Source organism: Propithecus coquereli, unplaced genomic scaffold, assembly GCF_000956105.1.
Source record: "Propithecus coquereli isolate 6110/MARCELLA unplaced genomic scaffold, Pcoq_1.0 Scaffold5, whole genome shotgun sequence".
Lineage (NCBI taxonomy): Eukaryota > Metazoa > Chordata > Mammalia > Primates > Indriidae > Propithecus > Propithecus coquereli.
In genome coordinates this window covers 8,177,806-8,205,679 of record NW_012150840.1, presented here as the reverse complement: position 1 = coordinate 8,205,679, position 27,874 = coordinate 8,177,806, and the positions used below count along the sequence as shown (strand labels likewise).

General features: G+C 50.6%; 1 protein-coding gene across 1 annotated transcript in view; it reads right to left on the bottom strand.

Annotated features, from left to right (window-relative positions):
* Positions 1 to 27,874, bottom strand: part of PLEKHH1 (pleckstrin homology domain containing, family H (with MyTH4 domain) member 1) — a 50,439-nt gene that overhangs the window by 7,027 nt on the left and 15,538 nt on the right. Inside the window, exons 3-21 of the mRNA XM_012656275.1 lie at positions 21,684 to 21,746; positions 20,723 to 20,872; positions 17,476 to 17,559; positions 15,822 to 15,903; positions 14,963 to 15,720; positions 11,444 to 11,522; positions 10,633 to 10,724; positions 9,034 to 9,184; positions 8,678 to 8,805; positions 7,540 to 7,650; positions 6,008 to 6,094; positions 5,495 to 5,656; positions 4,460 to 4,540; positions 3,886 to 4,068; positions 3,390 to 3,498; positions 2,461 to 2,573; positions 1,625 to 1,801; positions 1,196 to 1,293; positions 528 to 705 (exon numbers count right to left, since the gene is read on the bottom strand). Coding sequence (XP_012511729.1) covers positions 528 to 705; positions 1,196 to 1,293; positions 1,625 to 1,801; positions 2,461 to 2,573; positions 3,390 to 3,498; positions 3,886 to 4,068; positions 4,460 to 4,540; positions 5,495 to 5,656; positions 6,008 to 6,094; positions 7,540 to 7,650; positions 8,678 to 8,805; positions 9,034 to 9,184; positions 10,633 to 10,724; positions 11,444 to 11,522; positions 14,963 to 15,720; positions 15,822 to 15,903; positions 17,476 to 17,559; positions 20,723 to 20,872; positions 21,684 to 21,746 — 2,886 coding nt within the window. The remainder of the gene's footprint in view (positions 1 to 527; positions 706 to 1,195; positions 1,294 to 1,624; positions 1,802 to 2,460; positions 2,574 to 3,389; positions 3,499 to 3,885; positions 4,069 to 4,459; positions 4,541 to 5,494; positions 5,657 to 6,007; positions 6,095 to 7,539; positions 7,651 to 8,677; positions 8,806 to 9,033; positions 9,185 to 10,632; positions 10,725 to 11,443; positions 11,523 to 14,962; positions 15,721 to 15,821; positions 15,904 to 17,475; positions 17,560 to 20,722; positions 20,873 to 21,683; positions 21,747 to 27,874) is intronic.

The following is a 27,874-nucleotide window of genomic DNA, read 5'->3' as shown; positions in this document are numbered from 1 at the left end:
GCACTAACCACCCAGTCCTACCCGCAAATCCTAGGCCCATCCCTTTTTCTAATTTGCCGGATAAGAATCTGCTAATGAGGCTGGGCACGGTGGCTCACGCCTGTAATCCTAGCACTCTGGGAGGCCGAGGTGGGCAGATTGTTTGAGCTCAGGAGTTCGAAACCAGCCTGAGCAAGAGCGAGACCCCATCTCTACTAAAAGTAGAAAGAAATTAATCGGACAACTAAAAATATATAGAAAAAATTAGCCGGGCATGGTGGTGCATGCCTGTAGTCCCAGCTACTTGGGAGGCTGAGGCAGAAGGATCGCTTGAGCCCAGGAGTGTGAGGTTGCTGTGAGCTAGGCTGACGCCACGGCACTTACTCTAGCCCGGGCAAAAGAGTGAGACTCTGTCTCAAAAAAAAAAAAAAAAAAAAAAGAATCTACCAAGCCTAGGAAGCCTTGGCACCCACCTAGCCCAAAGGCATTCTCCTCTGGGACAGGGACAGGGGAAGACCCGGGGCAGGGAGCATGCCCGGCCTCCTCACCTGGTAAGTCCCGTTGGCAAAGTGCACGGGGATGCTGAAGGGCAAGGAGTGGTGGAAGGGGTTGCGCAGCAAGATGGACACCACTTCCATGCGTGATGGCCGGGCTTCCCGCTCCCCAGTCTGCAGGGTCCGCTCCACTGCCCGCTGGCAGTAGGTGGCATATTGGCCAGTTTCATTCCTAAAAGGCAAGAGAAGTAAGACAGGACTGTTAGGGACTCTGCTCATCCTGCCACCTTGGCACCCGGGGTCCCTACCCAGACTTAGCCAGGACCAAACTATAGCTGGGGCAGGTTGTGAGAGTCTGGGTGTTAATTTGTCATTCAGGACCTATATGCAGCATGCTGCTGGCATGGATATTTTCCTCCAGAAGCCAGGGGACATGGCAACAGAGAATGAGCATTTGGGGTCAATTTGGGGGCAATGTGGCTTCACATGAGAGCTGTCACAACACATCCATGGACACATGGACTGGCGTGCAGAGAAGCCCAAGCATGCCCAGATCACCACGTGCCTATTTGTGTACACAATGATGGGTGAAGTCTCCCTGACCACTGAGCCATCTCAGAGGGTAGGAGCGATCTGGTCTGTCCTAGTCTCCCCTCGTCCCTCTTACTGCTGCTGCAGTTGGCAGTGCTCGAGTGACAGAGGAAACAGCCAGGTTCACTCACCTGGGATCTGCATGGCGTTGGAGCTGCTGTTTGACATACCAGAGGACATGATGCTGAGGCAAGAAAAGTGGGGCACACAGAGCCAGGAGCTGCCAGCACTGTTGGGGACACAGGCACATGGGGTGAGTGCTCGGTTTGCAGCGCCACCTGCCCTCAGCCCTGAGCTGCAGAGCCTTCAGCACTCTTTCCCCAAACCAAAGCCCCAACTGCTGTGGGTCCTAGGATCGCCCAGTTGGTCAGGCTGACCCAGAGTGGCAGTCACCCAGTCTGATGGCACGGACAGCACGGCCACACCGAGGCAGCTTCAAGCACTTAGGCGCCCGCCGGCTAGGCTCAGCGCGTGCCTGCCCAGTCACCCCTGCCCGCCCTTCCCACCTGGGCAGCCCTTGCCATCGGCTCCTGTCAGCCGTTCCGCCTGGAGAGGCCCACCTGCATGAGGGAGTACTTCTGAGGCGGGCGGCAGCTGGTCTGCTTCATGAGCTGGCAGTAGATCTCGCTCTGCAGCTCAGGGTGAACCAGGCAGACCTGCAGTGCCGTCTGGGCCAGGGACACGTGGTAGTCCACTGAGGCGGCTTCCACGGGCACGTTGATGAAGAGCTGGCAGGACTGGGAGGGAAACGACGGTGAGCATAGGTGGACCGACAGTCCCTGGGTCACTGTCCTCTCCGACAGTGGAATGGGGTCTCTGACTCTAAGCGGAGAGGCAAACGGCCTGGGCCATTCCCTCAGGGCTTGAGGGACGCTCAAGTTCACCAAGAGACAGCCCTTTCTAAGAGGGACCATTCTGCTTGAGAGCATCGATGCTTACTGAAAGGGATAGAATCTCCTTTTATTAATGTTGCCATTACATAAATTAATTTTTTTAAAAAAACAGAAAATTCAGACAGGCACAAAGAGTGTTCTAAAATAGGTCAGAATCTCTGAGGTCCAGAGGCAACATGAACCTGGCCTTTCCTGCTTAACTACAGGAGGAGGGGGTGCTCCTCGAAGGAGTTTCCATTGGCATTTCCCAAGGACTTGTGCATGAAGTTCCAGAGCTTCCTCCCTCCCAGGGAGAGGATTACATTCTTGCCACAAAGGAAGCAACAGGGACCCTGTGGGAGTTTCTGTCCCTTCTCCAGATCCCTCTGTGGGCCATCCCCCTGACTGCATGGGTCTCCTCCACCCGAGTATCACCACGGTGGGCTGGAGCTGCTTCTGGCAGAGCCCGGGCAATGTGGGGTGGGTGCTGCCAGCGGTGGGCCTGAGCTACGCTCCCTCTTTACCTTGAAGAGCTTGAGGGCCTCCGTCTGCAGGGCCTCAGAGGGCAGCGTGGTGAGGGAGGTGTACAGCCCGTCTTTGCTGTAGCACAGCATGGGGTGCCTCCAGAGCGGGGAATCTGCCCAAAGAACAGCACCACAGAACAGCAGCAGTTACCACCGAGGAGGACGCTCACCTCCCACCTCCCACCGACTTTAATTTGTGGGGAAGATAATGGTTTATCTGGAACACATGGGTTGTGCTGGGCTCATCATCCGCAGAGTGGGGTGCGCAGGTGTGCACTGCAGTTAGCACACTCCCAGCAAGGCTGTACAGGCAGGTGGCCACCGCCTTCCTTGTGGAGCTGCGGCCGGGGTGAGTGTGCAAGGCTGTGGGTGTCTGAGTGCAAGAGGACGTGTGCAGGGGAGGCCGCTTAGCGTGTCAGGTCTGGGCGAAGGAGTGTTTGAATCGGCCTGGGATAAATGAGCCTCGGAGCAGTAGTGAAGGGATGTTGGGGGATGTGTCGCTCATTAGTTCCTCAGGGCCCTGAGGATCAGTAGCGAAATAAAGACTCCAAACAGCCCAGGTTTAGGTTAGCCTGATCCCCATTTAGGTTTCATTTGTTGATTAACAAACTCTAACTACAGATTAACCAGCTACCTTCTTTCCTCAACCCTCTGCCCAGCCAGCAAAGCTGCAGGTTGAACAAAGTAAAACATTTACACAGTCCCTGGAAAGTCTGCTTCCCAGATAAACTCCCCAAGATACACAGTGGTCACCGCAGCATCTTGGCCGGAGACAGAGGGGCTCTAGAGTTGGGATGGGAAGTCCCCTCTGTGGCCTAGATGTTGTAAAACCAGCTTCATGGCACAACAGTGCTTTCTTTGGGTTCTTGACCAACGGTCATCCAGCCATTTCTCCCCGGCCCCGAGCAGTGATGCCGCCCTTGCCTTACCTGGGTCTCCCTCACCATCCATCAGTTTTCCAATGAGCTGCTCATAGGCAGTGCCCACCTTGGCACTGCTGCCACCTGCAGCCACTGTGAGGTGGTAAAGCCACGTATCCTGGAAGAGGGTAGAAAGTCACCAGATGGGGATGGGTGGGAAGAGTGGAGGCAAGAGCTCCACGGAGGGCACGTTGAAGGGGCCAAGCCCATGGTAGGTTCAGCTAGTTTGGTTGGCACAAGAAAAGGCCAACAGTCTCTAAGAGGAAAGACTCAAGATCACGTGAACATGAACCCAAGTTTCCAAGTTTGCGGTTTTATCTCATAGCCCCAGTGAAGAGACGCTGGTCATTGGGAATGAATTCAATATAAAGGAATATTCCCATTCAGAGAGTATTAGTTGCCAAACTGTCCAAGAGGGAAACAAACTTGAATTTTGGGAAGCTCAGGGGAAAGAGAGAAGGAAGATCAGAAGCTTGGCCATGGAGGCCCAGCCCCCCTTCCTTACCTTTTCGTGCTTTGTGCCGATGAGGAGGTAGGTGGGGCTGTGCTCTGGGGGGTGGATCACCAGGGTGCAGTGGGAGGAAAGCAGCCGGCCGGTTCCTCCAGCCTCATAGTCCTCGTCTGAGTCACAGGATCGATCTACTTCCGCTATGCGTGCATCCCGCACAGGCAGACGGCCCAGGGGTCGCTGTGGACATGAGCCTTCCGTGAATGGGAGAGCCAGTGGGGTGCGGGAGAGTCTCTTCTCTCTGAACGCTTGGGCTTGTAGGGCTGGCAAGTGTGGATACGGACGAATGGCAGCATGGGGAGGCGGGCAGTGGAGACTGCAGCTCCCCAGCTGGGCCGGGAGCAGAATGAGGCCTGCCTAGGGAAGCACCATGGACCACACAGGCACAATTTGCTGGCCACGTGCGCTTGGCCACGCACTCTGGAGGGATCAGCCACTGGCTTTTGTATTTTTCATGGGGTTAGGTGGGGTATAGGGTAAAGCTGGGGACTTCCATCAGGGCCTAGAGCCACAGTAATCTGCTTTAGGGGGAGCAGGAGAGTGAGTGCTGTCAGGAGGTGGGATAAATTACCTTGTCCTCATGGCTCCGATAGTAGTAGAAAGTTTTCCCAACCAGAGCACACCAGACCAGCTTGGAGTGGCCATGCTTTACCTGTGAGACAGAAATGATCCACATTATTAGAACCAGGAGACCCTGGCCCTACAGTCAAACTCAGGTCCTTAGTGGAGATGCCACTCTGACTCCCTGCTGATGGAACCACCCCTTTCACAGCAAGAAGCCATGGTGTGTACCATGTGGCACCCCAGTGCCCTATGACCTGCCATTAAACAATTAACCAGGCCAATCAGACATCCCCCCAGGAATATGAAAACAGGAAGAACTTGCTGGTTGGCAGAGGCCAGAGTTGTCAGGATGCCGTGAGGGAGGTAAGGGCCATGGCAGGGAACAGAAACCACACACAGGCAGAGGAGAATGACATAAACACAGACTGAATGAGGAAGCAGAAGCAGACAGCGCAAGCCTGTGAGCACTGAGGCTGCTAAGCACGAGCTGCTTTGGTTCCTGACGGTCTTCTGGTCTAGTTCACGTGCTTCCCTGTTAACTTCCCTTTTCTCAGAGTTACCGAGTGTTTCTCTGCTCCTTGCAACCAGAAAAGCCCTAACTGAAATGTCTTCAGGGCAGGCTGGGGAACCTGCAAATGTGAATGATCACAGCTACCTCGTCTGGGTCTTTCCCCCTATTAATGCTGGGGTGTGGTGGATACAAGGTGGGGGTGGGGGCAACCCCTAATGACCTCAAAGTGGGTATGAGACATTCCTGTCCCTCTTCTGTGTTGAAAATAGTTTTTTTGTTTTTTGTTTTTTAAGAAAGCCCAGACAAGCAGTTGGATCGAACAGTAGTTGTTCTAACAACCCTGATGTCTGTTTCCAGGGAATCATTCACCATCACCTGTGGTCAGACCATGTTTAGGGGCCAACCAGCTATCATGTGAGGAAGCTCCTGGAGAAAGGAGCCGTGTATAATACAAGAAGGGGACTCACCACCCCTTGGCACTCCCACTCCTGGCTCCCCGGACATTCCTGTGCTGTCAGCCCCATGCCATACCTTGGTCAGCCAGCCCTTGACTGTGGGCTTGGTGCCACCCCGAGGCAGGGCTGGAGGCCCAGTGGTCTGCACCTTCAGCAGGCTCTGAAGCACTCGGACCCACTCCTCCAGCAGGCTGGGTGAATCAGCCGTCAGGTAGTAGGTTTTCTTCTCAGAGATGAGCTATGGAGGGTGAGATACAGGGCCAGGGGCAGCAAGACAGGAGGATGGAATAACCAGGACCTGGCTCTGGGGTGGCCCAGACCCTGGAACCCACTGGGCCTTCCCCCTTCCTTTTCTCTGGCTCCCTCCCTTCTTTTCCTCCTCCTCTTCTCCCTGTCTTTCCTTCCTTCCCTCTATCTCTCACATTCTGTCTCCTCTTCCTTTCTCGTACTCACAAACTAGGATTACACCCAGATATGGATGTCATGTCTTTCCTTCGTGCTCATTTTGCCCCACCTTTGTTTCAATCACAGCCACATCCAAGCCCAGCACCTCTCCTGTCTGAATACGAGCTGCTAGGAGCAAGCTCACCTGGAATGTCTGGGCACCCTCCCCTCGAACAATTTGACAACGGGAGTTCAGATCCACTTGACCTTGAGGTTTCTGGATGACATCACTCTGTAAAGGAAGGAAAAGGAGAAAAGTGATTAGAGTGTGGAGCCTTCCCTTATAGCTTACTCCAGGTCACAGGCAAAGGGGAAAGTGATTCCCAAGATTCCTGGCTATGTTATGGTGGGTAACTTATTATAGATTCTGGTTCTATTAATATTAATAGCTAAATGGAGCCTTAATTAGAAATATGGATCCTTCTGACCCAGGCCTCAAAAAGGATAGAATGTGACCAGGCTCAGTGGCTCATGCCTGGCACTCTGGGAGGCCGAGGCAGGATGAGTGCTTGAGGTCAGGAGTTTGAGCCCAGCCTGAGCAAGAGCAAGACCCCACCTCTACTAAAAACAGAAAAAATTAGCCAAGCATGGTGGCGCATGCCTGTAGTCCCAGCTACTCGGGAGGCTGAGGCAGGAGGATCACTTGAGCCCAGCAGTCTGAGGTTGCTGTGAGCTAGGCTGATGTCACAGCACTCTAGCCCGGATGAGACAGTGATACTCTGTCTCAAAAAAAAAACCCAAAGAAACAAAAAAGGATAGAATGAGCCTTTAAAATTGGGTCAGAAGCCACCTGGTTATTACTGAACTATAAAGCCCTTAAATTCTACTACATCCTTTATACCAAGTATGGCAAATCAATGACATATATATTACTATTAGTGCCCTTTCCAGTGTCACTGTAGACGTTACCGATCAATCACGGCATGCTTTCTCACTGAGCAACACAGGCCCAGGATCCTCAACACGGTGTTCAAGACAGTCACTGAGTCATCTGGAGTTGCACAAGAGGCCTTTTTGCCCTCTTTAAAATGTTAAAATTGGTTCTTCAGGGAGGTCCCATCAAACTAGTTCCTATATCCAAGGCTCCTTAATTCCAAACAGTGGAGGAACGAGGTTGGAGGAGGCAATGAACTCGCCTGTTAGAACAATCTAGATCAGTGGTCCCCAATCTTTTTGGCACCAGGGACCATTTTCATGGAAGACAATTTTTCCACAGACCTGGGCTGGGGGCAGAGTAGGGGGGTGGTTTTGGGATGATTCAAGCGCGGTACATTTATTGTGCACTTTATTATTACACTGTAATATATAATGAAATAATTATACAACTCACCATAGGTTGGGACCCCTACTCTAGGTGATGTGAGGGCAGCCTGGGAAAGTTCTTTTACAGAACTGGGCATAGAGGAAATCAGCTTCTGAAGGAAGAAGGACTTGCCAGGCCAACTGGCCTAACTGGCCTTTGCCTGCGTCCGCCTTATTCCGTCGTGAGAACCGGTTACCAGCCTCCGACCCGTGTGTGGCTCAAAGACTTGGGTGCCCAGTCAGGTGGACTCTCCCCGCCTGCCAGACCTCTGCCCTTCTGGCCTTGGGCCGCACCTGCCCTCTCCATCCCACCTCGCACGGTCCAGCGTCTGGGGTGGGGTTCTTTTGACTAGAGTGCCGGGGAGGAGCTCTCACCGGGGACTTGTAGTACATAATCTGTCCCTGTCTCAGGACAAACCAGCGCCTCTTCCACGTCTTCACCCGGCTCCCCATTTTCAGCAGGTAGCCCGACTTCTCCAGTGACTCCTGAGGGGTGGAAGGGTGAGAGGAGAAGAGGGGAACAGAAAGGGGAAATCACCTGGGACTCCTGGACATCACACAGGCCTAAATGGTCCAGCTGAGTCATGGCTTTGTTACCAATTTTTAAAAGAAAATTATTGAGCACCTCCTACATGTATTTTCACGGCGCCATGCCCTGCTAAGGGTGCAGAGGCGACTGACTAAAGCATGGGTGGTCCTGCCATGGAAGGGCTCCCACGATGGTTGGGGAAGACCTAGCTGTGAGAAGATGGCAGATCAAGGGCTGCAAGAGGGAGAGGCGGGCTAGGGAGGACATCAGGAAAGAGGACCTGAACTGGCCTTTGAAGGGCGGGCCAGCCTCTCCCTGGAAGAGGAGCTGAGAGGAGGAAGAAGGCAGCACAGAAGGGAGAGAGGGTGAGGCAGTCTGGGAACACCAGGCACATCAGCCAGGCTGGGGGAGGGTTGTGGAGTGGGGAGAGGGGGACAGGGCAGCAGAGAGGTGTGGGGCAAGGGCTGGGAAGTTGGACACATCCATATTACTGCCAGCCATGGCAGGTAATAGTATCTCTCAGAGCCTCAGGCTTCTCATCCATGAAATGGGGTAATAATCCCAAGAGGATCACGAGGAGAAATGAGACAAGGTAGGAAAAGTACTGAGCACAGCACCTGTGAGAGCTCAGTAAATGTCAGCTGGAGTTAGCATTCCAGGGTCAAGAGTGGCTATCAAGTAGGGTCATGTATGTAAAACCCGTCGGGCCATGGGCTGTGGTGGGCTCTCAGCAACTGGCTGTTCCTGGTATGCCAAGGAGTTCACTGGCTCCCACTTCCCTCCCTCATGGGGTCTGCGTGTGTCTGACTCCATAACTGTACAACCCCCCAGCCCAGCCCCGTGCCCCCTCCCTCCACCCAGCCCAGGCCCCGCACCTTGCACAGCTGCTGCTGTGTCTCGTGCTGAGGGCCCCCCGCAGCCTCTGCTGGAGTTGTGCTCCCGCCCCGCCCCCCAGCAGGGTGTGGGGCTGTGCTCCCAGCTCACCCCGTCGGTGGAGTAGGATGAGGTGCGCTGCAGTTTGTGCTCAGGCTCTGAGTAGTCACTGTCCAACGAGCAGGCGTCTGGGGGGATGGCGTAGTCGCCCTCGGAGCTCAGTGAGGACATGGAGACGCCTTGACACGGGAGGAGGGGTCAAGGCCTGGGTCCCACACCTCCCAACTCATACAGCCCAGGAGCTGCAGAGCCTTCACTACCCACCTGGGACCCCTGAGTCTGGGAGAGGGTGCAGTTACTGGGGGTCACAGCACAGATCAAGCAGGGACCCCCGTACTCAAGTGCCCACGGGAAGAGGTGAGGGGCTCCTTGTTGCTACATCCCACCCCTGTTCCCCTCCTCTGTACCTCTCTTGATGGCTCGAGGGCTGCCTAGTCCACTGGTCTTCCTGGCCTCAGAGCAGGGGACTGAAGCTCGGAAACTCGCCTGAGAGCTGCAGTCATCATCGGACCCAGAGGACTCATCCACAAGGGGCACGTTGCTGATCTGGGTGGCTCTCTGCAAGACAGGCCCCCTCCCCCACTGCAGCTCACACTCTGGCTCCGAGTACCCTGGATGTGGCCAATATAGCCTGTCTGGGGCAACGTAGAGGCTATCACCCCGCACCCCAGGGCTCTGAACAAACTGTTCCAGCATAAGTTCCCTCCTGGCCTCGCTCCTGTGTCATTACCTCCAAGCTTCTCCTTGGGCCTCCCTCCCCCAGACACCATCCTCTGTGGTCCCCAAAGCAGCTGCCCCACCCAGACTGAACGCCTACATGCTGTGACCCTTGCTCTCTGCCACTAGGGGGCCAGAAAGCCACACCACAGGCCAAGAGTGGGACAAGAGCTTTAAAAATACGTGGGGACATCCAATCAATGAGAGATTGTCTCGATTGACAAACATTTAAAATGACTGATTATCTCAGAGTTGGTCAGAGTATGGAAAGAACATGGGAAACAGGATGCTGTAGTGTGTAAGGCATTTTTAGAAGGTAATTTGGCAGTATCTGTCAAAAATTATAAAATATGCATATAATTTGCCCAGAAATCCCACCTCTAGAACTCTGTCCTATAGAGATATGTATATGTAAGTTCACAAATAATATATTTGTACAATGATGTTTACTGCAACACTTATTTTGGGGAAAAATAGGAACACGACCTAAATTATCATCAGAGGAAAGCTTACAATAGTTTGGGTGCTTCTATACCAAAGGTACCAGCAGCCACACAGGGAGAACGGTGCCTCCGCTTCCCACATATGGCTAGGTGAACAATCAAGGTACAGATGACATATATATGGTCATATATATGATCCCTTTTGTGTGTACGTGAGAGAGAAGAATATGTGCATATTTGTAAAGGCATCAGAAGGCCTTACAGAATAAAACACTAAACCATTAATGATAATTGCCTCTGGTGTTAGGAATTAGGGAAAACCAATGTGAGAGGAGATTTTGCTTTTGGTTTTTTATTCTTCTATAAAAAGTTCTCTCAAGTATTACTATTATGATTGAAAAACCAATAACAGAGACAAAAATGTGTATGAAAACATCATGTAGCAGTTACATCTGATTTTTGTTTTAAAAAATAGGTAGTGATGTTATGGGAATACACGCTTGATCATATCTAAATAGTTCTGGAAGGAGCCCCACTGCCCTCCAGCACCTGGCCAGTGGGACAGACTTGAGCAAAGATGGAGAGAGGTGAAGCAGGCATAGGTTTGACCTAAACTTCTTACTCTGGCCACATTCATACTGATTCAAATTTTTGTAAATGTGGAGTTTTTATAACAACAACCTAATAAAAATAAATAAGACAAAATGACAAATGGTGGGCTGAGCTCCCTCAACAGGGTCACTGTGAGCAGAGGCCTAACCCCAGAACCCCACCCCAGTCGCTGCATGCCCAGGCCAGGGGCCTCTCCTGAAGGGAAAACCCCCTCTTTGCACAGCAGTTTCTTACCCCCTTCAGTGCTGTGTAGACAGGCACGGTGACATTCTTGTAGATGAGGCCAGAGAAAGGCCCAGGGGATGCAAGGGCAGGAGGGCTTGAAGCTGAGCAGGGAAAAGGGGATGAGATTAACTCGGGTGGTAAAATCCGGGAAGGGGGTGGGGGAGGCAGAGGACTGAGCAGACAAGGAGGACGGGGAGAGCTGTGCAGACAGCGTTCCCTCCAGGAGCACACCAGGTGACAGATCTCAGGGGGTCCAAGGCCTTGTTCATCTTCTCTTCCTCTTTTCCATTCTCTTTGACTTCCTTTGGGGACCGTGGTCCCCATGCAGTAAAGGACCCATCACAATGGAATCAAAAAGCCTCACCCTTTAATCATCTTATGCTCCGTGAGGCTTGCGCCGTGTCCGACTCTTGCCAACGTGAGTTACTAACCATGCTGCTATGGGGCTCTCCCCTCGATGCAGGGACTGTGATCCAGAAGCCAGTGGGTGGGGCTCATCTACATCAGGGCACCCGGCGCTCGTCCCACCCACAGCCTCACCCTGCAGAAGGAAACCTGTGCATGTGGGAGGCTTGGCTGGAGGACCCTCCAAGGTCCCTTCCAGCTCTGTGGCTGGCTACAACCCTGTGATGAGCTGAATCTGCATGACTTCCTTTTCCCTCCTAGGCAGCCCTTGTGTGATCCCACCTGAGCTTCACCTGTTGGGGAAGGGAACAGGGTGCCAGGCGACCCTGGCCCTGGTGTTGCTCAGTCTTTTCCCCACTTGCCCACCCTTCCCACCGTGGGCGTTTGATACCTTCGCGCCTCACTTGGGACTCACCGCAGCAGGCAGTGATACTTTTGGGAGACACATCTGAGAGCTGCATGCCCGATGTGGCCACAGCGTAGATCCGGCTCTCCTGGAATGAGAGGTCCCAGGAGGGTCAGGGCCCAGGACTATGCCCAGCCCAGCCCCTCCAGCGTGTGCAGGTGAAAACATGGTGCTGGAGATGGGCAGACCTGGGTCCACACCCAAGGTGAGCCAGTGACTGGCTGAGGAATCCTGGTTACTTCATTTCTGAGCCTCCTTTTCCTCCATGGAGGTAATACTTACCTTTCAAGCTGCTGAGAGAATCAAATGAAATAATTAACGTAAATTTAACACCTGGAATATAGTGAGTGCCCAACAGATATTCATTCCCTCTCTTGCCTCCACCCTTCCCCTTGGGGCAAAGGAGGTTGAAGAGCAGAGGGGCTCGGTAACCTGTTATAGGAATCTTGCCTGTTTTAGAGACCTTCAGGTGTTAGGATCTCACCCCAGAAGTTGGGGGTGTTGATAATGAGGACGTCAGGGCCACACAATGAGGGCATGTTTTTTGTTATTGTTTTCTTTTTGTTTGAGATAGGGTCTCACTCTGTTGCCCAGGCTGGAGTGCAGTGGTGTCATCACAGCTCACTACCACCTCAAATTCCTGGGCTCAAATGATCCTCCCACCTTGGCCTCCCAAAGTGCTGAGACTACAGGTATGTGCCTCAAGGGCATGCTCTTTTTGTAAGACAGTTGTTTGGAACCTAGAACTCTTTTTTCCTAGAGTAAGAATGTTATATCATATCATGGTTAGGCTTCAGGGCCAACCTACAAAGCCTGTTTAGCCCAATGGGACACCAGAACCCCAATGCAGAGGACACTTCTATGGGAGAATGCCCGTCCTAAGGGTGCCCAGGTGTCTGAAGCAGGCCACAGGCTGGGGAGCTTTTTCTAATGCCTTTCATTTCTCCCAAACAACCCACGAGGCCCACCTATGCCTTTCCATATCTGTTTTCTCCACTAACCCTAAAGGGAAAACAACAGCCTGCTCAGGTGACTGTGAGTCACAGAGGCTGACTAGGGGAGGTCGCCAGACTTCAGAGGAATGCCATGCAGCTCCAGGAGGCAGCTGGACATCCTGTCACAGCAGGGCCAGCTGGGCTGGGAGGTGGGCTACACTCTGGGGGTTGCCCCAGAGAGGAACGGCAGCTCTGGGGCAAGTAGGGGGGAGGTGGGGCTGGTAAGTGCTACCATGAGACGCTGAGATAACGGAGGGGAGTGTGCAGCAAGGTATGAGGAAGGGTGCCAAGGAGGGGCGCTGTAGCCGGGCACGGCATTCCTCACGTAGGGCAGATATGCTGGGTCCAAGTAGCAAAATTAGGCATACAGAAGATTATTTCTGCCCATTGTGGTCATGGAATTCAACCAAGGACAGGCCTATAACTTCACAGAGGAAATTAAACTTGAAAGAATTAGGTTAAACAAAACACAGGACTGTTTGACAAAAGGTTATCTAATGCTTAACTCACAAGGTTGTTGTAAGGATTAAAAGTGCTCCACAAACTCTAAAGGCACAAGAGTATTTCCCACTCCCTCAGATTGAGAAATGTCCTTCTCTGAATTTCCAGTTTTTGTTTTTCTCCCAGATGGTCACTGCCCAGCCAGTCCTGCCTGAGAGAGAGAGGCTGGGCTCTCCAGCCACTGCGGGTTCCTAAGCTCTCCGTCAGACAGGAGCCATCGTGCCGTAGGGACTGATGGAGCTGACATTGGGTCTTGTTTTCCCCAGGAGCAAGCTACAAAGAGGACTGCAAACCAAAGACAAATTCTCCTTAAATTACTTTGGGTGATTCTTGGGTCCCCGGGGCCCGGCCGAGAGTAGGGAGGGGCTGTGGGAAGAGCTGCTGCTGCTGCTTAATACCTTCATGCCCAGAGTCTGGCCGAGGTTCATGTGGGGAGAATGTCATCTGCAGCGTTTTACATACTCTCTCCTTCTCTCCCCCTCCTCTCTGCACCCCCCGCCCTCATGCACACACACTTAGCATGCACGTGCAGAGCACAAGGCCCACAGACATGGCTGTATTTTTGCAAAGTGGCAGCAGTGGGCAACACTTCTCTCTGCTGAGCCCTCTGGCCACATCCCTGGCCCGAATGCTCCCTCACTCTCCACCTCTGCTTTAAGACTCCAGAGCAGGGAGAGGTCGGCAGCCCCTGGGACCTGCACTTTTCCAGCCCCTAGTCTTCCTTCAGGCCCCGCTCTGAGGCTCGGCTGGGTGTCCAGTCTCGCAGGTATCCCTGTAGCAATCAGCAGTTGGTCAGAGCTCACGGCTAAGGTTATAACCCAAAAGCCTGGGGCTGTGAGCCTCCCCCAGCCAGCATTTCAGAAGGACACCCTGGAAGGTGCTGCTGAAGATACAGGTCTCCCAAGCAGCGGTGTGGGGTGGTGTCACCCTGACAACCCAGGGGACCCCATTCCCCCTGCTGCCAGGAGCTGACACCCAGATGCCCCCCATGGTGCTGCATCACACCACAGCAGCATCTGAGGGTTTGCCCACGAGTAAGAGGCTGACATCTGCTCTGGCAATGTTCCCTAAGGGGCATACAGCTGGAAGGTGAGAGCTGGGCTTCGGAGGCAGCTGGACCTACGTTTAAAGCCTGGCTCCCTCACTAACTACTACGTGACCTTGGGCAAGTACCTGAGTCTGTGGGGGAAAGCGGTTTCCTGATCTGTGAAAGGGACAAACAGCACCTAAGTCCCTGCACAGGGAAGGATCCTTCCCACAGGCTCTGTGCGAAGCCCTTCATACCCCCATGTCCTCCTCACCAATGACCTGTGGAGTGTCATTTTTATAGCCCGCCCCATTTTTCTTTTTACCATGGAAAATGTCTGACACAAAAGCAGAGAGAATAACATAAAGATCGACCTCGTGTACCCATCACCCAGCTCTGCAAAGACTAATGTACAGCCAGTCATGTGTCCTCTGTATCCCCCACGCCCGCCCCAGATTGCTGCTTCTGAAGCAATTCCACCACATGTCATGTCGTTTTACCCAGAGTTACAAAGAAGGAAGCTAAGGCTAAAAATAAAAATAGGCAACACTTACATACCACTTACTGTGAACCACTACTGCAAATACTTTCACAACAACCCTGTAAGTAGGTACTACTATTCCCATTTTACAGATAGGAAAACTGAGGCACAGAGGTTTAATAACATGCCCAGGGTCACACAGCGATTCAACCCTAATGGTTTGCTTCTGGGACCTCTGCTCTTACCCACCATGCCATACCACCTCAGAGTCACATAGATGAAATGATTCCATCTTCTAGTCACCAAAAAGAAAAAAATAAAAATAAAAAACAACAAAAACAAAAAAACCCCAAAACAAAGATGAATGAGGTAAACAAGTTGGGTGGTCTGTGCAGGGTCTGGTTTCCTCCTCCCAGGGCCACAAGGACACCAGCCTCATCTCCTGCTCAGCAGGTGGATGTGCTCCAGGAGCAGTTCCTGTTGTCAGCTTCACCCCTCTGCCCAGCCCCAGGGTCGCCTCTTACCCAGGATGGAAACCGGTGCAGGGGGGGTGTGGGCGGTTTTTTCCCCAGCTCCACTTCCTCCAGCTCAGCTCCAGGGGCCTTCAGGCCTTCTCTTTCCTCCTTCCTCCTTGCTGGGGGCAGCTCCTCCATCTCCATTTGCTCTGGTTCTTCCCGGAACTCAGCTGGGGCCTCCAGCGCTCGAAGGCCGGAGGGGTGGAGAGCTGAGAAGGCCCCAATCTCAATGCTCACCACGTGGTCAAAGTGCCCGGGGCCCACCTGGGGCTGGCTGTGGTGCCTTTTGGCCACCTGGATGCTGTCCCTGGGGGTGCCAGGAGCCCGCGCCTTTGGCAGGGTTAGGCTGCTGCCAGGGACACCTTCCCTAGCATAGGTCTTTGTCCCAGGGGGCATCCCTCCCTGAGCAGCGACCAGGCCCTCACTCCAAGAAGCTGAGCCACATCTGGGGATATGAGGCTTCACGCACAGCTGTTGAGGAGAGCCCTCTCTTTCCAGATGAGGTTGAAGGGTCTTGGCCTCTGCTGTTTCCCCAGAGTGAATGACACTGGAACTAGACTCCTCCAAGGGGCTTCCTGCTTCAGAAACAGAGTCCTTGCTCCGCAGGGCACCTGGAGAAGGTGCAGGCACAGCCATCTTCAGACCCTGGGCCTGGGGACCACTGTCCCGGCGCGTAGTCTGGGGTCCTGGCCCTGAAGAAACAGAATCCTGCTCTGGGGCTCCCTGCGGGGTCACCAGCAGCTTCCCCGAAGGAGCCATCTGAAGAGCTGTGGTTGGGGCAAAAACAGGCACAGTGAGAGCTCGCTCAGTTCAGCCCCACACCGCGCTGCACACACCTGCACACACACGCACACGCGCGCCTGCCTACCTTCTAGCGCATCTTGAAGGGCTCCCACCTGCTCCACCAGGCGCTCATTACAGCTTTTCAGCTGCTGATTCTCCATCTCAAGCTGAGGAAAAGGAAAAACGAAGATTTAGAATATCCAGCCTATAGGTTTGGACACGTAAGTCAAAATAAGATTAAAAGCCCAAATCTTTGAAAAAGAGCCCTTGGTGTCCCGACAATCCAGTGCTGACCTCCCAGAGAGCCCTGACCGCCTCCCTCCCTTCACACCAACGGGTTTGGGCTGGGACAGAATATAATTTGGCAGCTCCTGCACTTTCTTTTCTAGTTAAACTTTTTTAAAAAAAATATTTTGAAATACAATGCATATACAGAAAACTGCACACCATATCAATGAACAGCTTAACAAATGATTCTGAAATTCATACTTACATGATAGCACCCAGGCTAAGAAGTAGAAATCTGCCAGCACCCAGACAACCATCTGACCAGTCCCTTCACAATCACATGCACCCTCTGCTAAAGGTAACCACTCCTCTAAGTTTACCAGATTCCCTTTCCTGCTTTCTGGGTTTTGCCATCTAGGTATGCATCCCTACACGTTGGTTTAGTTGTGCCCTTTCTGAACTTTAGATAAATGGAATTATATGATATGTCCTGCTCTATGTCTGGCTTGTTTTGTTCAACATAACATCTATGAGAACCATCCTCATGGTTGCTGAATCTTCTTTTAAATTAAATCCAACAAGCAAGGGATGGGGCAGTGGGGACACGGAGGTAAACCAGGCATCAGTTCTGTCCCCAAGAATTTGCAATCTACCAGGTGACCTTGAGATGTGTGTCCGAAGAAGGGGAAGGGAGGTAAAATGAGCCGATGCCTTCCTGCAGGTGTGATGCCCTCCTGCAGGTGTGAACCGCTTGTCTCAGGAGGACAGAGGAAGGAGAGATGTATGTTCGTCCTTTTCCAAACCGCAATTCCCTTTCCATTTGTTTAGGAAGGGGTGGTTTTTTTGTTTGTTTGCTAGTAGCACTGCAGCTTCTAGTCCCAAGTTTCCTAAATAAAGCTGTGTAGCAAGTGTTGAACTACAACAATGAATGGATAGAGAGGGAAGGTTGCCAGGGGCTAGGGGAAGACAATGGGGAGTCCACGTTGTTGGGCAGAGTTTGTTTGGAGTGATGAAATCTTGGGAAATAGATAGGGGTGATTTTTGCACAACAACGTGAATGTACTTAATGCCACTGAATTGTATGCTTAAAGAAACTGTTGAAATGGTAAATTTTATGTATATTTCACCACAAGGAAAAAAATAGTTAGAATAGTTAAAAAGGACAGAGGAGAATGTGGAGAGAGTGGACAGTGGTCTGTGTGTGCTCCTTAGGAGGAAACTGAGGGGACCTTTCAGAAGTGAGACTCATTCCTTCCCCCCAAACTTAGCCACAGCACAAAGCTTGTCAGGAAGTCTAGGGAAACCTGCCCAAGATGAAAGGAAAGGGAGAGTGAGGTGAGGTATTGCAGCATTTACGCTGCATGAAGGACAAATGGGTGACAAATGGCTGCAGGTCAGTCAGGGCACCGCAAACAGGAGGCGGCAGGCAAACCCTCAGGGATAAGGGTAGCCCCAGCAGCAGCCCCGGCCACGCCCCCAGCCCAGGCCCCCAGGATGAGTTTTCGACTCACCTCTGCTAACTTTAGCGTCACCCATTCCTTGATCTTGGTAGCTTTTTCTTGAACAATTTTTGCTTCCTCAGCTCTCATCTGCTTCTACAGAAAGAGAGGGCCTTTAGTTCATCGACAGTCACCAGGAGAGTGAACAACTGAAGGGGGGAAACCCTGGGAAGAAACATCAAATGATGGGATGGGAGTGGCCCAATAGAAGAAAATAAATTCAGTTACGACTTTTAAAAATATTCACAAAGTGGGAAAGGACTTCCTAAGCATAATACAAATCCCAAAAAGCCATGAAGGAAAAGACTAATAAATCCATATCACCACTATAAGTTACTGTATGACCAAAAAAAGAAAAAAGAATCCCTAAAACAAAATCATAAGGTTAACTGGGGAAGGATTTGAAACACGAAGGACACACACATACAAAGGGCTAATTTGAAATGAACAATCCAATAAAGTCAGACTAATATAATTTAAAAGTTTGAAATTACCCCAAATTGTCAGGAATGTTGGGAGCAACCCCACTTATATAACTTGGCATATAAATTGGCAAAGCCTTTTTGGGGAGCAATTTGATAATATCTGTCAACATTTTACATGTATATACCATTGACCTAACAAAGCCATTGATCAGGAGTCGTTTGTTGCAATATTATTCGATAAAGCAACACAAAATAAAAAAACTCAAAATTGGAAATAGTCTAAGTATTCACCAATAAGGGATTAGTTAAATAAACATGGCACATCCACAAAATGAAAGCAGAACGTTATGCTTCCATACACAAGGAACGTCAACAGAGAGGCGGAGACATGAAGGACCAGGGATATAGAAAAAGTGTTACTTGTCATTTTATACTCCTCTGGTCTTTTTGCATTTTTTACTATAAGCACTTTTGTATTTTTTTACCTTTACAGTTAAAAAAAAATAAGGCTAAGGCCAAGGTGGGAGGGTCGCTTGAGGTCAGGAGTTAGAGACCAGCCTGAGCAACAGTGAGACCTCCCCATCTCTACTAAAAATAGAAAGAAATTAGCTGGGCACGGTGTCGCATGCCTGTAGTCCCAGCTACTCGGGAGGCTGAGGCAGGAGGATCGCTTGAGCCCAGGAGTTTCAGGTTGCTGTGAGCTAGGCTGATGCCATGGTACTCTAGCCCAGGCAACGGAGTGAGACTCTCTTAAAAAAAAAAAAAAAGGCTAAATTAACACATAACTGAGGCATTTCCCTCCAAATAATCAAAAGAGTAGAGGATCACTGAAAAGGTTTATATCTAAAGGACAGCAGCCTGGGATAGAATGGAATGTGGGCTTTGATCCTACATGTGGAGCCTATTTGCTATGAGACACTGGGCCTACACTGCCACCCCTAAAATGGGGGTGGCACAGCTCCCTGGCTGGGCCACTCTGAGGACTGAGTGAGAGAAAGTGTACAGCACAGTGCCTGAGACACAGGAATGGAGTAGTTCTACATGAGAACTAGCTCCTGATCTAGAAAGCACAGAGACAACGGGTTAACACTGAGCAGGTCAGAGACCAGCCACAGCAGCTCTCCTTATACTTCTAGGGAAAAACTGCCTGACAATCTAAGATGACAGACATAAGCTCCAAACAAGGGAGTCTGTGGAAATGAGATGGGCGTGTGCAAACATCAGATTCCCAGTATTTCAGAGCTGAAAGGACCTTAAAGGTCTTAGAGTTCAGGGTTTGGCAAACTATGGCCCTCGGGCCAAATCCAGCCCCCTACCTGTCTGCTGCCACTTCCACACCTGTTTTTGTAAATAAAGTTGCACTGTCATACAGCCATGCCCATTCACTGAGGTATTACCTATGGCTGCTTCCAAGCTACAACAGCAGAGCTGACAACAGCAGAGCGGAGCGGTTACGACAGAGACCATGTGGCCCACAAAGCCTGAAATATTTGCAATCTGGCCTTATGGTAGAAGTTGGCTGACCTCTGATCTAGCTTGATATCCTCTTTGTACAGCTGTGGAAACTGAGGCCCACAAGGGAGAAGTGACTTGTCTCTGTCAGTTCATGGCCCTGCTGGAACTACAACCAGATCTCTTGACTCATGAAACAGCATTCTTTCTATTATGATCTTGACCTATTGTTATAATTGTAAAATGATTTTTTTCTGAACTAAGGAGCTTCAGGGGGAGTCATTTTGCCCACCAATCCCCAGGATGCTGCCACCTCTAACTGAATCACTCAAAACTAAAAATAACGTATCTCTAAAACTCAATGGAAAAATTGACTGGAGAGTCCGTGTGTCAAAATTCTACTTTCCCATGATTTTTCAGGAACACAAGGTGCCCCGAGGTATACAAGGACATATGCACTAAGGGAACGTTTAGTGAATGCTAATGAATGACTATGAATTTGTCCATGATGGTTGGAAGGTACTCCCAGGATTAGCTGGAACCTTCAAGGAGAAGGTACATGCAGGAAATTAAAAGTCATCTGACAGTACCGTGGGGTCTTTAGTTGGAAATGATCGAGCTCTGGCACCAGGGAAGAGCGGGGTAGGTACGGCCAATGGCAGAGGGAAGGGACAGAATTGGGATGGAGTTAATGAGATTGTGAAGGGGAGGAACAGGCCAGCGGGTGTTCCAGAAGTCCTCTCTGGAGCAATGATGCTAACTGTAGCTGAGATGTTGGGCAGTGGCCTCTCCTGGGCTCCCACATGTTCAGGAGGGGAGGCCCCGATTGCTGGAGGAGGCGGCAACGTTGGTCTCCACCTCTTCAGGTTCATTGCGAAACTCTGGCCAACCAGCTGACCAAGGCTGACTGTCCAGCTCTGTGCAGCTCTGGTCATATTACAGCCAAGTATCACGTACCACGTGTTGGCAGGGCGCGATAAGGCCAGGACAGAGAAGGAAAAGCTCTCCTTACCAAGCACCAACCTGTGTCTGACACTATACACAGGGCATCTAAGTTAATTCTCCCAACAGTCCTATGAGGTATTGTAACTCTTCCTTTATAAATATGTAAAATGAGAATCAGCGACTTTAGCACTTTGCCCATAGTCAGAAGCAGCAGGTGCTACTGGTGGGATTCACGGCCAGGTTGGTCTGCCTCCAAGGTCCTTTACCTACCATATCCTCTGCCTGGCCTCTGATGGGCAGAGGTGAGAGGAACAGATCTTCCTGTAATTACATCTCCACATGAAAGAACAGGCTCATGAGGGAGGGAGTTCAAGAAGCTGGGACCAAGCAGTGCAGATGTTGGAGGGGGAGGTGCTCAGGTGCATGTTAGCCTTTACCTGCTCCTCCAGCTGTGCCTCCAGCTGGCTGATGAGCTCGTCTTTGCCCTGCACGGCTTTCAGCAGCGCTTGGTATTTCCGATGCAGGCTGCCCACTGAGTCCACAGTCTGCAGACTGGACAGTTTTACCTTCTCTTCCATGACACCCACCTGAAAAGTACCAATGATCTCATCGCATCTCACACCACTCATGTGGTGTGCCATGGCCAATAATGTGGGATGGGACACCTCCCGAAGCCCCAGCCTGTGACTGCCAGGCAGAGCCCTTCCCTAGGGCAGTCTGGACCAATTAATTAAATGACCATTTATAAAGCCCTTATCTGGGCAAAAAGAGGAACTAACTAGGAAGAAACTCATTTTGGTTACTCTGAAAAGCCAGCTAGGTCTTGAGCAATCTACCTGTGGGGGCCCCAGTAGGGACAAGCTGGGCAGGACAAATGGCCTAGGAGAGCAAATGCCCCAGCCCCGCTGCAGCAGAGGTATGCACTGCTGGCTGGATTTCCACGTGCTTCCCCGGCTCCCAACCCTCCTGTAGTTAGATGGGGCTATGTAACTGATCCAATCAATGGGCTCTGGGTGGGAACGGCACATCATTTCTGGGCGGAAGTATTTAAAAGCTGGTGCGCAAGCATCTAGCTCTCTTTCCCTGCCACAGCAACCAATAGACCGTGGGTTCCACATAGGGGAGCCTCCCTTAGCCTGGACCCCTGAATGACTGCTGAACCAGAATTGCTGCTAACCGTCAGGGGATAGGTACCACGAGTGAGAACTCAATGTGATTAACCACCGAGATTTCAGACTTAATGTGTTTCCACAGCCTAGCCTATTTGCACTAATACACCCACTCACTACACTGACCCTTACTCCCAAAGACTCCTTCATTCACGTGTCCCCGGAAGGGCCAGGAAAGGCCAATGGTCATTTCCCCAGCACACTCCTGCCAATCCCCTCCCCCAGTTACCTGGGTCTCAGCGTTCTCTGCTCTCTGCTCAGCCTCCAGCAGCCTCTGCTCCAAATCCTGCATCTGCTTGGCCAGAGAGGAAGGGGAGATGTAGGTGCCACGTCCCTACTATGAATATGGCTTCAAGGCCACTTGAGCCAACTGTGCACACTGTACACAGGCCAGGCTTCAACTGTCCATCTCGAGTAGCTCAAGGGTGTCAGGGTAAACATTTTCATGGCAACTCTCAGCTCCCTGACCCTGAGTTTACAGGGCCAGTGAAGAGCCAGTGGCTGCTGTCCTCTCTGCTGAGGGAGTGAGGGGCTGGCTCTTTCGCCCTGGTGTAGGGCGTCCGGAGAGGGCAGCAGCACCACTGTCGTTCTTCACGAGCATTCCCGCCCAACCATGCCTTCAGTCTCCCCTCCGCAAGGCCCCCTTCCTTTCAGCACTGGGTCACAGGCAGGGCCATTCTGCTGCCCCCATGCAGGCCCGCCTCGTGTCATTGATCGAGACTGTTCCTCCCCACCCTGAGTATCTCACTGGCTGGAGACAAATACCCCCTCACCCGCTGTTGAGGACACTCCTGCCTGCAAAGGCATTCACGGGTATCCCCTTATTTAATTTCTTTCATCTTAAAGGACTACAAAGAGAAAGAAAGGCTCAAGATACATTTTTTGAAAATTCTGCCTTGCTGCCAGTAGAGGCATCACTCAGGACTGAGGAGCTCGGTAGTTCCAGAATCTTCCACCAAGCAGCCCAGGCAAAGGGACGTTCCTGCATCTCTAGGGACCAGGTCCAAGTTGAAGCCAAAGGAGCCACTTGTGAGCCCATAGCCCACCCAGCATCTCTTCAAGAGTAAGTGGAGTGTAGGCTGAAGTCAGCTCCCACCCGTGCACTGCCACGCTGCACACCCTCGCACAGAGGCCCTGCAGGAGCAGAGCAAATTCTGATGCTCATGTCAAACGCCACGTGCCACAGCCTAGTTGGAGCCAGCTGCTTCCTTCCTCAGCCTGCCTTGTGCCAGAGCAACACATGTACATTAAACATACACCAGAAGCATCGTATCCCAGCCTCGTCGTCCACAAGGCGGGACAGGCCCAGTGTCCCTCACTTTCCAAGCTCCGGCCCAACCTCGTCTCTGAGGATTTGGCGTTTTCTCCGGCTACTCAACCTTCTCCCCTTGGCCTGGACCCTGGCTTGATGTTTCCAGTGAACTGAGCAATTCCTTTTCTCTTCCCTAATCTCTCATCTTCTGAGCTGAAATTCTGCTTTCCTTGATTCAAGGGTGGAAGAGGAGCCCACAGCCCGGTGCTGGACAGTGAAAGGAAAGCTACACAGGCAGCAGCTCATGTCTGAGAACCTGGGGAACCTCTTTCTCAGGATGGCCTTCCTCATCCATTCTTTTCTGGGATTGGAGAGACACAGATGCTTTCTGGACACATTCCCTTTGGCAAAGAGTTGGGGTTATGCTCATCTGAAACCCCCAAGTAAAACTCAAGATTTACAACCCATGGGACAAAAATGCCCTAGGGGCTCCTAATGGATAGGACCCCCTTTGACAGGAATTCATGCTTAGGCCAGGACCCCTTCCTCTTTCCTTCCTCTCCTGGGTTTAATAACCATGACTGAACCTCTTGACTGAGCTCAGTGGTAGGTTGGTTCTGGTCGGACTCAAGTATCAATTAGAGTCAGACAGACTGTCCTAAATCAAACAGTCCTCAGGCCTGTCCTAGAGGAGTTTCTTGACCTTCGACCAGTTGCTAAGCAGCTATGGGGCAGATAACCATGCAGCATAAATCAATATTATGGCTATAGGGCTGGCTGCCCAGAGCAAAAAGGATTCTACTTGGGGTGGGGGTTGATACATAGTGGTGGTCCCTAGTGACCAGGTTAGTCCTACATAATCCTTCCCCTTCAACACCACACCTGAGTGGGCCAACCAGGTTCTCTCTCCCCGAGAATCTAGAATGTGAAATCAAGAGATCAGAGGCTGGAGAAGGTACACAAACGTCACCAAGTCAGTCATGGCTGCTGTGCAGTTCCTTCAGTCCTGTGAGCTGCCCCAGGATCTAATAAATTCCCTGTTTGCTTAAGCTAGCCACACAGAAATAGTCTATAACTAATGAGGTGACTGGAAGCATTTTGTTTTTCAAGAATAAAATGAAGGCCAGTTGCAGTAGCTCGTGCCTGTAATCCTAGCACTCTGGGAGGCCGAGGTGGGAGGATCTCTTGAGGTCAGGAGTTTGAGACCAACCTGAGCAAGAGTGAGAGCCCGTCTTTACAAAAAATAGAAAAATTAGCTGGGCATGGTGGCATGCACCTGTAGTCCCAGCTACTCTGGAGGCTGAGGCAGGAGGATCGCTTGAGCCCAGGAGTTTGAGGTTGCAGTGAGCTATGATGACACCACTGCACTCTACCTAGGCGACAGAGTAAGACTATGTCTCAAAAAAAAAAAAAAAAAATGAATAAAATGAAATGTAGAATGGAAAGGCCTTGGACTCTCAACAAGTTTCCTAGATTGACCTTCAGCTGGACCATTTAGATGTAACAGCTGTAGCCCAGAAGAAGGCATAGGATTTCCATAGGAAGTGATAATTTATATATCATTTGAATCGGCAACAATCTTGTGGTGTTCTTTAACTTCGACTGATGAAAAAATTTGTCTTGCTGCTTTGCAGATGGAGACCCAGGTAGAGTGAAGACAAAATTTGAGTCTTGCCTCCCAGGTGAGCACTTCCTTTTGGGTCAAGAGTGGTCAATGACACTGGTCAGAACCAGAAATCACTCTGTTATTGATGACACAGTGAGCGTTTCTCCCCTCAGGATGTTATGAGCCAACCCTTTAAGGCATGCTACTACTGAGGTGGATGGAAAGGCAAGGCCCCCTTCAGAGCTGGGGTCTCTGTCACTGCCAGGTGGCCTCATTGCTGGACCCTCCCAGTCCTTCCATCTGCTTGGCAAGGACACTGCACACTCAAAACATTTCCCACTCACTTTTATGCTGGAATACTCTTTATTTCTCTAAAACTAGTTTCGGAACATTGAAAACACTTTGAACATCTTGAACTCTTTAAAAAGAGAAAATTACCATGATCATCCACGTATCTGTTACTGTGCTCCAATAATTATCAACATTCTGCTGTCCTTGACTGCAAAGAGTATTTTTAACATCATGTTGCCCTTTGTTTTTATGAAAATAAATTTTCTCTATTGCTGCTGGAGTACTCCCAGGAGTGTCCTATGCTGAAATGTCATTTTTCAAACTCTTCTTTTAGGCCCAGCATCAACATTTTCATGAGGGCAGATCTTTCTTCTTCACACTTGCTTAGAGAGCCACACCTGGAGCTCTGAAAAACTGGTGCTATGGGTGAGCCACCCTTTATTTGGGTCCTGTTCCCCCTCTCAGACCGTGTCCTCAGCTGTCCTTTTAGTGTGTGGGTTTGGGGTGACAGGCTAGCCAAGGAGGTGTCAGGTTTAGGTGGCACGTAAGACCCGGCTGCAGCAACCTGATGCAATGCACTTGGCACCAATCTAGTATTTAACTCCCACACCCACAGCTCCTTGTAACACGCAGTGACCCTGTGAAATATCAGCCTCAAGGTGGCAGGAGCCACGGGTGCTCCCGTGCAGTCCCCCCTCCGTGCTGAGCAGCTGCCTGAGCCGAAAGCCATGCCATCCTGGGTCTCAACTATCCCTCTGAAAAGGAGGTTCAGCTTTCTTACCACTTCCTTGCACCCATGGCAGAGAATGGTACAGTTAAGAGCTGAGGCTCTGGAACCCAACTAACTCCACCACGGTGTTGGCTTTAGATAAATTCCTTTCTGTGCCTCTGTGTCCTCATCAGTAAAAAAGAGCAATGACAGCATCCACCTCCTAGGGTGCTGTGAAGATTACACGAGATGCCCCGGACAAAGCACATGTGCACGACCTGGCACTTGGCAGTGCATAGATATAAGCTGCTTGTTCGTTTTTTCCTACACAAAGATGGCACATAGGACCAGGAAGACCAGTTTGCCTGTGAGAGTCTAATGTTCACCTGTTGTCCCAGTGTAATAAGCAATACAGCCTCCTTTCGCTTTCTCTCCAGTGTCCTGGCTTAGATGATAGATTACATAGTCATACTATTTAGGATTCACCTACAGAAAGAATGGGTTTAAGCCAGAGGTTGCCAACTATTCATCTAACGAGTGTCTTGCCAGGTGTGGTTGCTCATGCCTGTAATCCCAGCACTTTGGGAGGCCAAGGTGGGAGGATCATTTGAGGCCAGGAGTTCAAGACCAGCCTGAGCAACACAGTGAGACCTCTATCTCTACAAAAAAAATGTCTTTTTTTTATTTTTGAGACAGAGTCTCGCTCTGTCACCTTGGCCAGAGTGCCATAGCATCAGCCTAGCTCACAGCAACCTCAAACTCCTGGACTCAAGTGATTCTACTGCCTCAGCCTCCCAAGTAGCTGGGACTACAGGCACATACCACCACACCTGGCTAATTTTTCTATTTTTAGTGAGACGGGGTCTGGCTCTTGCTCAGGCTGGTTTCAAACTCCTGAGCTCAAGGGAGCCTCCCACCTTGGCCTCCCAGAGTGCTAGGATTATAGGCATGAGCCACCACACCCAGCCCCCTCAATTTCTTTTTAATTAACTAGACATCGTGGCACATGTTTGTCGTCCTACCTCCAGCTTCTGTCAAAAAGTCAGATCTGGCCATACCAGGATTATGTTTTTTTATGGTAATAAAAGTGGCTTCAGCACATCACCTTGAGTTCTCCCAGAACCCACCTGGCTCTCTTCACTGTCTCACTTATCTAAGTTACCTGTAAACATTTGAGTTTGCAACCCCTAGTTTAGCTATTAAGTGTTAAAACCATATAACAACTCTGTGGTAATCAAAGACAATGGTTTTCAACTTTTTTTTTTAACAGCAAACCTTTTGTTCCATTGAAATCAAATGCTTATTCCCAAATATATAAATTGCACATGTGTGGCACTGGGACAAGAAAGGGCTCTAAGGCTTGTCTGTGGGCTCCACCACACTCCACAGCCCACGACCTCCTCAAAGCCACGGCCTCAAGGCACCCACTAGAAAGACAGTTGAATGGGGCCAGAGGCAAGGCCACGGCAGAAGTTAGTGGCAGGTTAGTTGTTTAAGAGGACTTTCAAGGCCATGAGAATCACATGTGGGGCATGTCACCATGCAGATTCCTGGGCCTTGCCCACAGTTTTTTATTCAGCAAGTCTGAGACACAGACCCAGACAGTGCTTAAAAAGAAAATCCCAGGTGACTCTGGAAGAAGATGGTCCACAGACCACACTCTGAAAAACACTGGCCTGGCCACTGAACACAAAACAACGCTGACTCCTTCAGGGATGTATCCTGGGGCCGTAGCGACATCAGCATCTCTTTCCAAAGGGCTTTATAGAGCACATCAATGCTATGGCTCCTGAGAAGTACTATAGCGAGCAAGAGAATAGCCTTATAAAAATAGGGCGTTAGAAAAACATTTTTAAAAATTCTCTCTCTTTACACACACATGCAGAGTGAATAAATGTTCTAGAAGCCATCTCCTCCCAGAGCAAATCGTATCTGTGAGGCCAGAGATCTCCTAAGACCCATTCTGTGATGATTTCAACATACTCCCAACTAATCCTGACAGCCCTTGTACTCTCCTTTTACGGTACCTGGCCTTGTCACAAATTGTGAGGTATTTAAAGATACATTTTTCTGGGTCTTACGTTCTATCCACATGTTGTAACACTGGTAACTGCTGCCTCCGTATAATCCATGGTCTGAGGGGGGAGGAGCGATATTCACCGTTCTTTTGTTTAAGGGTCTGAACTGACCCATTTATTTACCCCCCAAAACTCCTGAACTACAAATTTTTGGTATATAAATCTAAAGCTGAGTTACTATACTTCAAAACCTTGGCTGGCGAAGCTGGTAAGCGATTCTGGAAGATGGAAAGTACACACATTCGCATTGGAACTGGAAAAAGCCGCTTCAGTTAGATATTTTTAAGCTACAAAGAGGGATGTTTTATTACATTATTTCTTTTTTTATTAATCCCCTCAAATCCCTTTCGGAAGCAGATAGGAAGTAAATAAATAAAAACCTTGTATTAGTTCTAATATTGATGTCGTGTATTCATCATGATAATTCCTACAAAGCTCTTCTGCAGGTAGACGTTATAATCCCACTTTTCTGATGGGTAACTGA